Source organism: Octodon degus, unplaced genomic scaffold (genome assembly GCF_000260255.1).
Source record: "Octodon degus isolate 3935 unplaced genomic scaffold, OctDeg1.0 scaffold00065, whole genome shotgun sequence".
Taxonomy (NCBI): Eukaryota; Metazoa; Chordata; class Mammalia; order Rodentia; family Octodontidae; genus Octodon; species Octodon degus.
Window position 1 is genome coordinate 9,448,849 of NW_004524641.1, and position 12,168 is coordinate 9,461,016.

The following is a 12,168-nucleotide window of genomic DNA, read 5'->3' on the forward strand; positions in this document are numbered from 1 at the left end:
CCCCTTGGGCCTGACTCTACAGGAGCAAATACAGTTGCTAGAGGAGCCGGAAGAGTGAAGAAGAAAGTGACCACAGCCAACCACGAGCCCACTCCCGGTCACTCATAGCCTACCTCGACAGACCAGGAGGAAGAACTCCCCACTGCCTAGCAATTGGAAGCCTTGCTTATTATATTGAGCTTGCTTACATTTAGTTGCTAAAATGAGACTCTTGTGCCTGAGAGTTCAGAAAACCTGTAAGATTTTTCTGAATTCAAATAAGGACTTGGGGGAAAAAAAAAATCAGTCCCTAGGAAGGATTTGAAGTAGGAGAAAGAATACAGTGGCTTCATGGTCACTCTCTACAGAGTCCAGTTTGTTCGATGCAGTAGTTAAGCATGAAATCAGTATTAGAAAGGACTCTGCACTAATTCCTAATTCCATGTGCTAATAGCGAACTCATATGGCAAATGAATGATAGATGGTATTTACTATACCTTAATAGGATAGCATAGACACTGAGCCCTATGGCCTAATGAGCCAGGGCCAAACACGTATTTCCAGAGGAAATGAGTTGGGACCACTGGATAAGATATGTAGGAAGAAGGCATAACACATCTGTAATCTTACAGGCAGTCCTCACCCAAGAGACTATTTGTCTGCTGCATGTACTCCTGTGACCTCAGTGCCTGATACAGAGGAAGAAAATGCCTGAGTGAACGGATAAAACTCTAAGATGAAAACAGGAAAATGGGAAGAAAGATTGTCTCTTCTTCCTCAAGGAGTCAATTTTATTTTATTTTTTGAGACAGGGTCTCACTATGCAGCTTTGGCTGGCCTGATGCTCACTTTTGTAACCCCCAGGCTGGTCTCTAAGTCACAGTGATCCTACTATCTCAATCTCCTGAGTGCTGGGATTACAGGCATGTGCCAGCACGGCACGCCCATGGTTCCAGAGCCAGCTTGGCATGGGATGCTGGGAATCAAGCTCAGGGCCTTGGGCTTGCCAGGTAGGTGCTTATGACTCTGAGCTACCTCCCCAGTCTCATTATTTAATCCATTTTATTTAAGGATTTTATAGGCAAGGGACTCAGGAACCTATGACAATGGGTTAGATCTCACTTTACAAAGACATATCCTGAGAAGTCAGCTCATGGGTAATGAATGGGCTGTGAGTAACTCGGCCAGCCACAGCTGGAAATCTCTCTGTAGGAAGCACAGACTAGAAGAACATTTTGTTGAAATTCTCCTTGGAGAATATATTTATTTATATTTTTCTTGCATACTCTAAAACGCACAGTGTGGATTTCGTTTCTTCGAAAAACAATTGTGAGACTAGTTGATTTATCAGAGATCTTCAGAAACAGTGCCTTAGGTTTCAGCTAAGCGAGTCACAGAGATTGGTCATGAACAACTACAAAATTACAGGAGATCTAGTTCTTACCCAACAGATACTAGAAAAGCATTGAGAACACCAGACACACAGCCAGACAGAGGGTAGGAGAAGAGCAGATGCTATTGAAGTAAGAGGATTTCCATATATACGACTCAATGTACAGCGTCAGACAGTACACGTATGCTTAAATCATTATTTTAAGGGCACTCTAATATAAATATTGTCTAATTTTAATCTTTTCTCTTTGGCTCACAAATGCACGAAAATACCATAAACAGTATTCAGAACTTACTTCATTAATATATAAATAAGATACATTACAAATGAGAAGAAAATACAAGATGCCTCTTTTTAATGTGGTAAATCTCTGAATATAAATCAGCAAATATTTCATTGACCTACAGTTAAACAGTCATTAAAATCATTACACGTCTCCCTCTAGCCAGGTCAGACAACAGTAATATCTACACCAAGTAATCTCTGAAAATACAATAATGGTACACCTGGAAGAATGACGCTGCTATTGTTTCCCCTAACAGGGCACCAATAGGGAGGGTGTGGTAGTCCTCATCTAGAAGAGCTTTTTTGCATCCATTATGCCAAGAGGTCAACTCCCACCAACAGTATCACCCTCGGTGCCTAGGGCACAGCAATCTTCCCTGTGGTTGTCTGTTGGGTGAGGTGGTTTGCAGCATGTTTAGCCCCTCAGTAACTGCTGAAAGTAAAGTGAATTCTCTTGGGGGCAGGAGACATGCTGAGATCTACTACTAAGCCACACTCACTATACATACATATATATATTTAGAGAGAGGTATATATAACTGTACATATATACTGGGTTCCTAATGTGCAACATTTTAAAAAGAACAGTATTTCCTGCTAACAAATAAGCTTAATAAGGTTGAAACAAGTATTCTTCAAGGTATTATATTTTCCTCATTGAAGTGCCCTATGTGTTTCAGCAACTTAGAGATTTGTTCTAGAGTGTCACAGGGGAAAGGGAATTCCTATAAACTCCTCTTTGGCAAGGAGCAATTACAGATCCTGGCCCAGTCTTTCTATCTCTTCAATGAGGAAGTCGATGTCAGACTGAGTGGCAGCAGGGTTTGAGATGACCATTCGGAAGAAGTTGGCCTTGTCCCCTTGAGGCTGGTAGCCAACCATGGTTGTGCCCGACTCCATCATTAAGGCTTTGATCTTTGGGGCCACCTGGTAATGCAAAACAGAACTCAAAGTTGATATTACCACATACACACTACCCTTGTTAGCAATTTTACCCAATTTGCTTTTTACTATTTGTGTTTATTCCAACATACAAGCTCCCCCCCTCCAACTATACCTAGCTGTTTTCATTTGTTTAATGGTTGGATGAATTAAATGTTATGTAAACTAAAGGCAACACCAACAACTCTAAGTAATATATAAACTAGATATAGGAATCACTTCAAATGAATCAGCAATAGAGTAGACTCGAACTTAGTAAAAGCATATTATAGCAGATACAGTTTAGTGTGAAATATTCCCAGGAATACGGGCATCATTCACTTGCTTTGCATGGAGTCCCCACAATAAAGAGGTCTGACCAAAGGCAAGGGGACAACACACCCCCGAGAAGGATATAATTCAAGGTGGCTCCCCAAACACCATTACTAGCACCTCAAAAAATTATTTTTTATTTCTCACCCACTGAATGAGACAAAAAGCAAACCCCTACCCTGTGTAGTTTTTCCCGTCGCTCAAGGCTGTCCGGAACACCTCGGAGGCTTTGTGGAATATACCAGAAACAGACGTTTGTGTGCTCAGGCTGCAGAGATTTTAGCAAACAAAGAAACTTACAAACCAAGTTATGGCAATTTAAGAGCAGACTTCCCAAACCGATCAGCATGCGCTCCTGGGGAAACTTCTCCAACTGAAGAAGAGCCCTGCATGTCTAGAAGGCAGCTTATATCTACATACACCAGGAAGAAAAATGCCTGGATTACCCAATGGTACCTGGCAAAAGAGCCATTCCCTACAAGCAGTTTTCTAGTTAACTGAAGTCACCACCTTTAAACACTGACATGTTAAAAATTATATTTAGATAATTGGAAGAAAGACACTATTTATCTCGCCCTTTATAGTGGCTCACATATAGAAAATGCTCAAGATCATTTTATTGACACTGAATTGATGATGTAGTTTTTCAATTTCCTGCCTAGGTGCTGTCTGCTAGCACTGTGCCTGCCTCTAACTGGCTTGTTAAAAATTGAACTTGTTCCTTCAGTCTGCTAGTAGAATGTTTAAAATAGTGTGAAGAAGCAGAGTAAAGTCCCACAGGTGAGATGGATGAACACCAGACCAGTGATTTTAATGCTTAGTACTTTATGGCACTCATCTAGTCACTTGGGTGTTTTCCTAATAGCTGAGGCTGCCTGAGAGACAGATGCCAAATGTAGATGCTGTTACTTTACACTGGGTTTTAAGTGGTTACATTACCCTGGATTATGAGTGGATTTTCTTGTATTCGCACCGGCTCTGACTCCATCTTTCTTTCTGTTTTTTTTTTTTTTTTTTTTTTTTTTTTTTTTTTATTCCATCTTTCTTTATTCAACTGTGAGCTCCATTAGGGCAGAGATGGTATGTATTTTGGCCATTACTTCAGAACCCAGCACCTGGCATGGAGTCTGGCACATGGCAGGCAGTAAACACCCTTGTGACAAATACTTTACTGTGCAATTGGGTTGTGAATTCAGATCGGAGGCCACTTTATTTGGCTCTCCTCCTAATCTCTATAGAGCAGAACCTCATTTTAGAGCCAGTTTTGGGAGGTAAAACCATCCTTTAAGCTTCTTGGAACTGAAAAACACTTTATCATGGAGGTTCAGCTCAAGACTGATGGGAGGTTCAACCCAAGAATGATGAAGGATTCAGATCTGCCATGGTAAGACCTCCAGTCTACAAAGGGCTGCCTTGAGTTATATGGTTTTAGAAGAGCAGAAGGGGGAAAACCATCCCAGTCTCTCAGAAGACAGTGCACACCCAAGGCAAGGACTAAATGAAGAGTGTGCACAAATGAAAATCCAGCAGCTTGTGTAGTTGGAAAAAATGGCTTTAAGAAAGCCCCTCCATAGTTTTTCTGGAAGTGTTATGTATCCGGCCCATGCTGGCAACTTACCTCACCATCAAAAACCATCTCAAATTCTTCTCTGTTTTTAATCTTGGCATAGAGGTATTCAGCCAGTTCTAAGCATTTGTTGATCTGGTTTTCAAATCCCACGGTGCCCTGTTTTAAAGACAAAAGTTGACAGTCAGTTGTGTTTCCCTGTTATGGGCATTTGGGAAGGCTATGTTGTCCTGTGTCTAGAAGAACATATGAAAGAATATTCGTGGAGACAAGAACCATGTACTTGGAGATGTGTAGCTTCTTCTTTGCTCTACAGCAATAAGATGAAGTATTCTATCTTCTCTTTTGAGGGTACTCTACTCTCTGGACAGTTTTTCCTCAATAGTGCTGTTAGCTTTTGGCTCGTTACTCACAGCTTGGATTCAAATCGTGTTTCTGGCTTGCTTTAGGATAGTGCTACTCACAGTAACATACTGAAACAGGCCAGTCCACAGACTACAACTGGTCTGGACTGAGATGAGGAAAGAAATTGAGATTAGGCATTCAGAAATTTTTAAAGCAATTTGACAGAGTAATTTTATGTCTGTTGACTGTAATTTTTAAAAAAGCAGCTTATACTCTGTAAGTTTCCACTTTCATTTTTCTAGCAATTTATTTTTATTATATGAGTCCAGATAGGATGAAAGAACAAACAATTGGTTCTTTACTTTAAAAGACTGCCTTTGAACCTATCTTCTCCAGAAAACCTGCCTCACCAGCCCTCAGGCAAGCTACTTTCCACATAATACAGGATTATATTCTTCCTGTGACAGGCAAGCAGGCAGATGGGAAAGCCACTGGTCTCAGTACATCCCCTGAGATTGTAATAGCTCCAACTATTGGCAAACTAGCTGAGTGTGAGTTTCAGATGCCAGGACGGCTGATTACGAACAACATCATGAGGGCTGTTGCGTGGGTTGGTGTTAACAAGGACATAGATGCACAAGGCTGGCTTTGGATAGCTAATGGGCCTGGGCAGAGGCCAATACTGGCAAAGCGTGAGCCTCCCCAAGTGGTGTCCCTGCTGAGTGTCCTCTGGGAGTGAAGCCTGTGCCAGGATCCTGACCATGCAACCAGTGCACCATGGGCTAAATCTGAAGACAGTTCAAGAGGTTATTATTAGGGCAAATGAAAACTCAAGTTCCTGCGACAGGCCACGAGGTCATCATAGTGCTTCCATGTAACAGGCTCTTCCTCTTATTGCTTAAGTGCTTGAAAGATCTGTGATTACACTGTGGTAGAAATCAAAACTCAAACTTTTTCTCTGTTAAGGCAGATGGCTTGCCAGGGGTATAGCTCAGTGGCATAAGCACCTGCCTGGCAAGTGCAAGGTCCTGAGTTTGATCCCCCGTACCAAAAACGACAAATGACTTAATGAAGAAAAAACTAAGAAATCTGCTGAAGATTTCATACGGAAGTACTTCACTACTATTTTGATGAAAAACCTTATTGTTTTGGTATCAGGTAGTCTCACCCTCAAACACAGAAATTATTGAAATGAGTTTACAGCAGATAAAGAAAAACACAGTGATGTAAAGCTGAAAAAAAAATTGCCTTTACTTCAATGTATAAAAACTTTTGAAAATAGACAAGTGGTAATCTTCTCTCTTATTTATATTTTTGGGGAAATTCCAGTAGTTTTTTTTCTTTCAGTCTGGTAACAGTATTTTTTAAAGTATGCATTTTCCCCTGCACCACTAAAAAAAGAAATTTAAATGCAGTTTTCAGAATAGTGCATAGAGTACAAATAACGGGGAAGCCACTACTTAAATAGAACTTAAAACTGTCACAAATATTACATGATGAGAGGCTTCATAAAGGACTTTAGGATTCTGCAGAGTAATGCAGTAATTTTATCTTTTATCTTTTTTTATATCTTCATCAAATAGTTTTAGCACCCCTAAAGATTATTATAGAAATTACAACCCTGGCATAAGTTCTAGCTGTTACAAGAGAAAGTTGTCAAAGAATGTGTTGATAATTCAAGTTGAAGAGACTGAGCTGAAGAAGACTGCAATGTAAGGTGGTTATTTCATTCACAAAGAAAATAGTGAGCTCAACTATCTAGATCCTGATTAGAAACATAATTAAATCACCTATGATATATCATAGCCTCTCTCTTACCAGCTAATCTGTGCATATTATACTCCTGCTTTATTTCTCAGATTTCCTCTTTCATACCTTTGCTTTCCACATCAACCAGAACTTGAAGATGTCCACATGGCGGCCACACTGAATTGCCTTGTCCCCAGTATCGTAGGAGACATCATACTGCTTGTCTGGCTGGAAGAGGTACCCGGCACACATCTGGTTGCATCCTTGGAGTATACCCTATTACGGGAATCAAGATACATACATCTGTATTCAGGGACCAGAGATGTGGTGAGAAGAAGGCCTCTGGGGTCACAGGCAGCCTTTTTTCTTATGGCTTTCGGAGCCCTTGGACTTGTCCTGATGTTCTTTTCTAAAACTACCCTCGGAAAATCCTTTCCCCTTTATTCTCTGTCACTCTGTCTCAGAAGTCTACAACAAAGGGCCCCTGTCCCTCCAAGGACATTTGGAAAAATGTGGATGCTGTCTGGGAAGCGCTATGGCACTAAGTGGACAGGGGTTTGGAACGTAAACTCCTAACTGGGTGAGATTTTCTCATGCTGCGGAGAAGTTTCTTACCCCAAAGCCTCCCCCATGCCTACCAAAGTCTTCCAACCTCTCCAAGGTCTATGGAGTTAAGGGAGACCCTACACACGAGTGCAGGACAGAGCCCGAGTGGGTTCCTGTTGGGGACAGACTTGGAGACCTCAGTACGCTGCAGTGCATGAAGCAACGATGCACTGAAGAGCAGGATCCCACTGCTAGGTATGCAAAGAAGGGAACACGGCTGTGACATTCACAGACGCTTCTCCGCCCACATCCCTCAGTGTCCTAGGTAGGTATTTGTAGTTCTTATTATGCCTAATTTATTTCAGTTCCAGGGAGCATTAGTTCATACCAAGAATTCCAAGCATGTTCCAGTGAGCACTTTGTTATCAATAAGGGCAAAATCGATTGGGTGTCTCCCCTAATCCTTCACGTTTGTGTACACAAAGGAATACTCAGTGAAACAATGATTCTGTCACTGCCAGGGCTCTGAGCACTGTACAAAGAAGGAAGTGACAGCAAGAGCCAACAGAGGAATGAGGGTCAGCTATGAGGACCGGGAAGGACAGCACAACCATGTCAGCGGGGGCTACCATAAGCAGGGCTGTAAAAAGCCTCCATGCAGGCTGCCTGCCCGCCTGTCAGGAGGGAGCACGAACCTTCTCCTTGACGAGAATAGCCGAGCACTGAAGCAGCACGCCCATCATCTTGTGCGGGTTCCAGGTGACTGAGTTGGCCCTGAAAGAAGCACACGATGCTCTGAGGGGAAGGGGCCAGAGTGAGAGAGGCACCCATCCTGCTGAGGACGCCACCCATCCCCACTCACTGCAAGTGTTTTTTGTGCTTTTCTCCTAAACCGACTAATCAAATAGGAAACACATTTTTGCAGGCACCCTCTGAGCATTCCATTGCAGACGGCACCTTCTGGGTAACTGCTATCAACGATCACTGCTCTTCATGAACGGTTCATCGCACATCCCATTGTTCTAAGAGCTCTACGTAGGTATCACTATGGCGCTGTGGTTAACAACTCAAGCTTTGGAGCCAGGCTATCCAAGGCCGTAGTTTTTGCTCTGACGTCTGCTAACTGAGCATCTTAGTAACTTCTCTGTGCCTCAGGGATCCCACCTGTAAAATGGGAAACCTTCTTCACAGAATTAGACTAAAATGAGTTAATGAATATAAAATTCTTATAGTACAGTCCGGAATACATAATTTTCACTATATAGAATCCCTCACAATCCTCTGATATAGACACTACTATTCTATTTATGTGCAGAAGTTGATGTACAAATATGTTAAATATATAAGTCACACCACCAGTGCAAGGAGTCTAATTACAGAGCAGACTTTGGATTCCTTTCTTTCTATTTTTATTTATAAAATGGGCTGATAGAGGCTGGGGAGATGGCTCAGTGGAATAAGCGCTTCCCTGGCAAGCGCGAGGGCCTGAGTTCAATCCCCGGTTCTGAAAAAAAAAAAAAAATGGGCTGATGAGGCGTACCTAGATACTTACGGGTAGTTCAAAGAAGATGCCTAAGAGCAAGAATCTACCGGAATATCATAGACTATAACTATTTAGCAATGTTGTTTAAGTGCTAAATGATCATGATTTTGCCAGTTTGGGCTACAATGCTAGCTTAGTCAGCATGGTCTCCAAGCAACGACATAACTCTATCAGACACAATTAATTGGTTAAGGAGCACACTAGGGCATCAGAGAAACAAATGAGGATGATGTGTGACAGTTGCAACTTTGGTAACTTGCTTCAATGGGTCACAGATACCTTGCCAATGGCCTGGTCCACATCTGGGATCTGTATTTTATACCTAGTAAGGATGTTTTCCCTGAGATAGCAGGTGCCTTAAGAGTTACATTGCCTCTGCACTAAGTCCTCGTCGATATTCATTTATTTATTGGGTATAGGGTTTCACTACACAGCTCAAACTCATAGTGATCCTTCCATCTCAGCCTCCCCACTACAGGACTACAGGCGTGCGCCACCACATTTAGTTTCAGGCCAGTAGGGCATCTGGTACTGGGGATGAAACCTGGGTACTTGTGCTTGCCAGGCAGGCACTTAGACCACTGAGCTATCTCCCCAGCCTTTGTTGAGAATTTTTAACTTCTTTTTCTGATTTAGGCCCTTTAGAGGAGAACTCATTTAGTAATATGTGTATTGTATTTCAAGGCAAAAGGAGAAAGGTCTGAAGTATTTTCCACTTAAGCATGCAAGCAGGAAAACCTGATGAAAGAGACCTGAGAAATGTCCCAAAGAGTTAACTGATTTCATGAGAAAGTGCTGATCTCATGCAAAGGCATATGCATCAAGGCACATTTGGAAGGCAGTGAATTCAATCAATTTTCTCATTGCTATCATTTATGAAGCCATTAAAAATATATCTAGATCTCACAGAGCATCTTAATGGTTTTCTAAATGTCTAAAAGGTCTGAAATGATGGTTCTGTGCTGCTACATATAGATTCAGCTTAGAAGGCACACACATGCTTTAAAATGTTAAACAAGGAAGTCTAGCACACAGAATGTTTTAAGTTTTCCTAGATTCAAGGTTGGAAAATGAATATTGTCAGGGAAATCTATAGTTACTTTATTATCCTCATCTGCACTTACTATATTACCCTCCAAGTTAATAGGTCCCATAATTATGCTTTGAAGAGTCAGTCTCTCTCACCCTGACCCTGGCCTTTCAAAACTGAGGCAGAAGACCAGAGGAACAGTGGCAGCAACAAAATCCAGAGACCTTGTTGGCAGAGACCTCACTGGTGTGGTTTTGTGGTATTTGCTCCCCAACAAGCTCCCCAGTCTTAGCCTGCTCTTACCCCTGCCACTTCAGCCCAGCCTTCCTTGTCTCTTTGATGGCCCTCCAGTTTGCTAAGAACACTTCTGTCTCAGAGCCTCTGTACCTGCTCTTCCCACTGTCCTTTCCCACGTCCTGGTTTCCTGCTTCTATCCCAGTAACGGCTGAGATAAGTTAGGGGGAGCTGAGTGTCTTGCTGCATTCCCAGACGTCATTTAGGAAGAAGGACAAAAGGAGTCAGTGGGCTTGCCTGTACCCACGCGAATTCTGATTTATTTTCATTTTTTGAATGTATTTTGGTTGTTACAGGGTCTCACTAGACAACTAATGTGCTCTTGGACTCATAGTGATCCTCCTGTTTTTAGCTTCCCCGGCGCTAGGATTACAGGCGTGGGCCACTGCACCCAGACTTTGTGGCCAGCTCAGCCCACCCTGGGGGTGGGGCTGGTGCGGCATGTGGTGCTGGGGATCGAACCAGAGTCCCTGAGCTTGCCTTAGCTAGTCTAAGGTGCTTTAGTCCACTGAGCTGTCTTGCTGGCCCCAAATTCTGATTTAGCTTCCAGTTCCCCACACAGATTAGTCTCTCTCTTCTCCAGCCTAGACACTTGCAATTTCAACCGTTGTGCTATAATTACTAGTTTCTGCGTCTTTTTAAACTGTGAGCTCACAGAAGACTTCTTTGGTTGGGAAATCAGTCATAACATAAGTGGTCAAGAAACGCCTGCTGAACTAATGTGCACTTAGTCAGACTGAAATGAGATGTAGGGAACCAGGACTGGGGGAGATGCAGCCCCACATTAGAGCACAGTGTGGAATGTTCTGGATGCAGGGAGGCCTAGCAAGCTCGCCCGTACCTTTCTATGCCGCTGAGTTTATGGCGGTGCTTCCTGGACATGAGCAGCCCACCGCCCCAGGCAGCCTGTGAGGACAGAGAAAGGAGAGGGAGAGGAACAGCAACACTGAGGAATCTAAACCCAGCCAGGCATTCCACACCTCCAGTAAAACAGAGGGAGAAGGGAAAAGGTGAAGAACAAGCTTCTCTGACAAAAAGAGCCCATGCTCCTTGTCCAGCCAGCTCAGGGAGTTGTGATTATTTGCCACTGTCATTGCTTTACCAAAAAATCCCTCTAGTATAATGTCAGAGAATCACTCAGCTAAGCCAGGTCTGAGCATGCTGTTCTGAGGGGTAAGATACGAATGTCCAAAGTACTATGGAGAACGCAGGCCACCCTGAGCCCTTCAGGGATCCATGGAGACTTTGGAAGTGACACAAAGGCTGACACACTCTGCCTCTCCCTACAGCACCAGAGAAACTCAAGAGCAGCAGCTTCTGGCAAGTCCCACCAAGCTCCAGCAGCAGCAAGACATTTGTGTGGGAGCCTGATGCGTGGCCGCTGGATAGCTTGACGTGTTATATGATGCGACACCCTTAGTCATTTGTTCAGCAACAGGGTGGATTTCACCAGTGTCCAGTTGAGAGAAGTTAAATCCCCAAGAGAATGGACAGAGAGAAAGAAAAATATACGCCTAGTCACACAGGTCAACGTGCACCATTTGTATTGCTGGAGAAGTCCAGAGCCGTATCAGTTGAAAAATGCCTTCCATATGCTTCCTTGTTACTCCTGCATGTAGCAGATAGGCATTCTTTTTGGAAAAGTACCATAGATAGCCAAGTACCAGGCAGGTAGCTAAATGTTCATTTCATGGCCACTTTCTATATATGCTGTCTTATTTTTCCCCCTGAAATGAGCTACATTTTACTTTGTAGCCATCAGTCCAAACAAAGCAAACTGGGAAGCCAATGGGGACCATACTCCAGGAGGAGCCACGGAAGACAGTGACTGGCCAGTAAGAAACTGGATGCATCCCAGAGGGTAGGGTGTACAGGTAGGTGCCAGTGGCTGGCTGGAGGCTGGGGAAGAGCTGGAGCTAATATAATGTGCAGAAGGGGCCAGCGGGGCGTTGGGAGCAGCTTGAGGCAATCATAAAGCGCAGCTCTTTCTACCCCCTCCCCAGTGCACCGGGCTGCTCTGTGAATTATATCACTTACATCGACATGCAGCCAAAGGTTGTATTTCTCACAGATATCTGCAATCTCCTGTATTGGATCAAAAGCTCCATAAACAGTTGTGCCAGCAGTTGCATTGACATAAAGAGGAACATATCCCTGAGGTAGAGGAGAGAGAGAAAGGGAGA

The 12,168-nt window shown here is 43.2% G+C and overlaps 1 protein-coding gene across 2 annotated transcripts in view; it reads right to left on the reverse strand.

The window, feature by feature from the left end:
* Nucleotides 1-1,212: 1,212 nt before the first annotated feature.
* The window catches only part of Gad1 (glutamate decarboxylase 1), a 40,624-nt gene continuing 29,668 nt past the window's right edge, over nt 1,213-12,168 (reverse strand). For both annotated transcript variants that reach the window (XM_004634767.1, XM_012515484.2), the window contains 7 exons: nt 12,023-12,139; nt 10,827-10,891; nt 7,814-7,892; nt 6,699-6,848; nt 4,530-4,637; nt 3,090-3,179; nt 1,213-2,584 (listed from right to left, as the gene is read on the reverse strand). In XM_004634767.1, the coding sequence (XP_004634824.1) occupies nt 2,411-2,584; nt 3,090-3,179; nt 4,530-4,637; nt 6,699-6,848; nt 7,814-7,892; nt 10,827-10,891; nt 12,023-12,139 (783 nt within the window). In that variant the 3' untranslated portion in view covers nt 1,213-2,410. The remainder of the gene's footprint in view (nt 2,585-3,089; nt 3,180-4,529; nt 4,638-6,698; nt 6,849-7,813; nt 7,893-10,826; nt 10,892-12,022; nt 12,140-12,168) is intronic.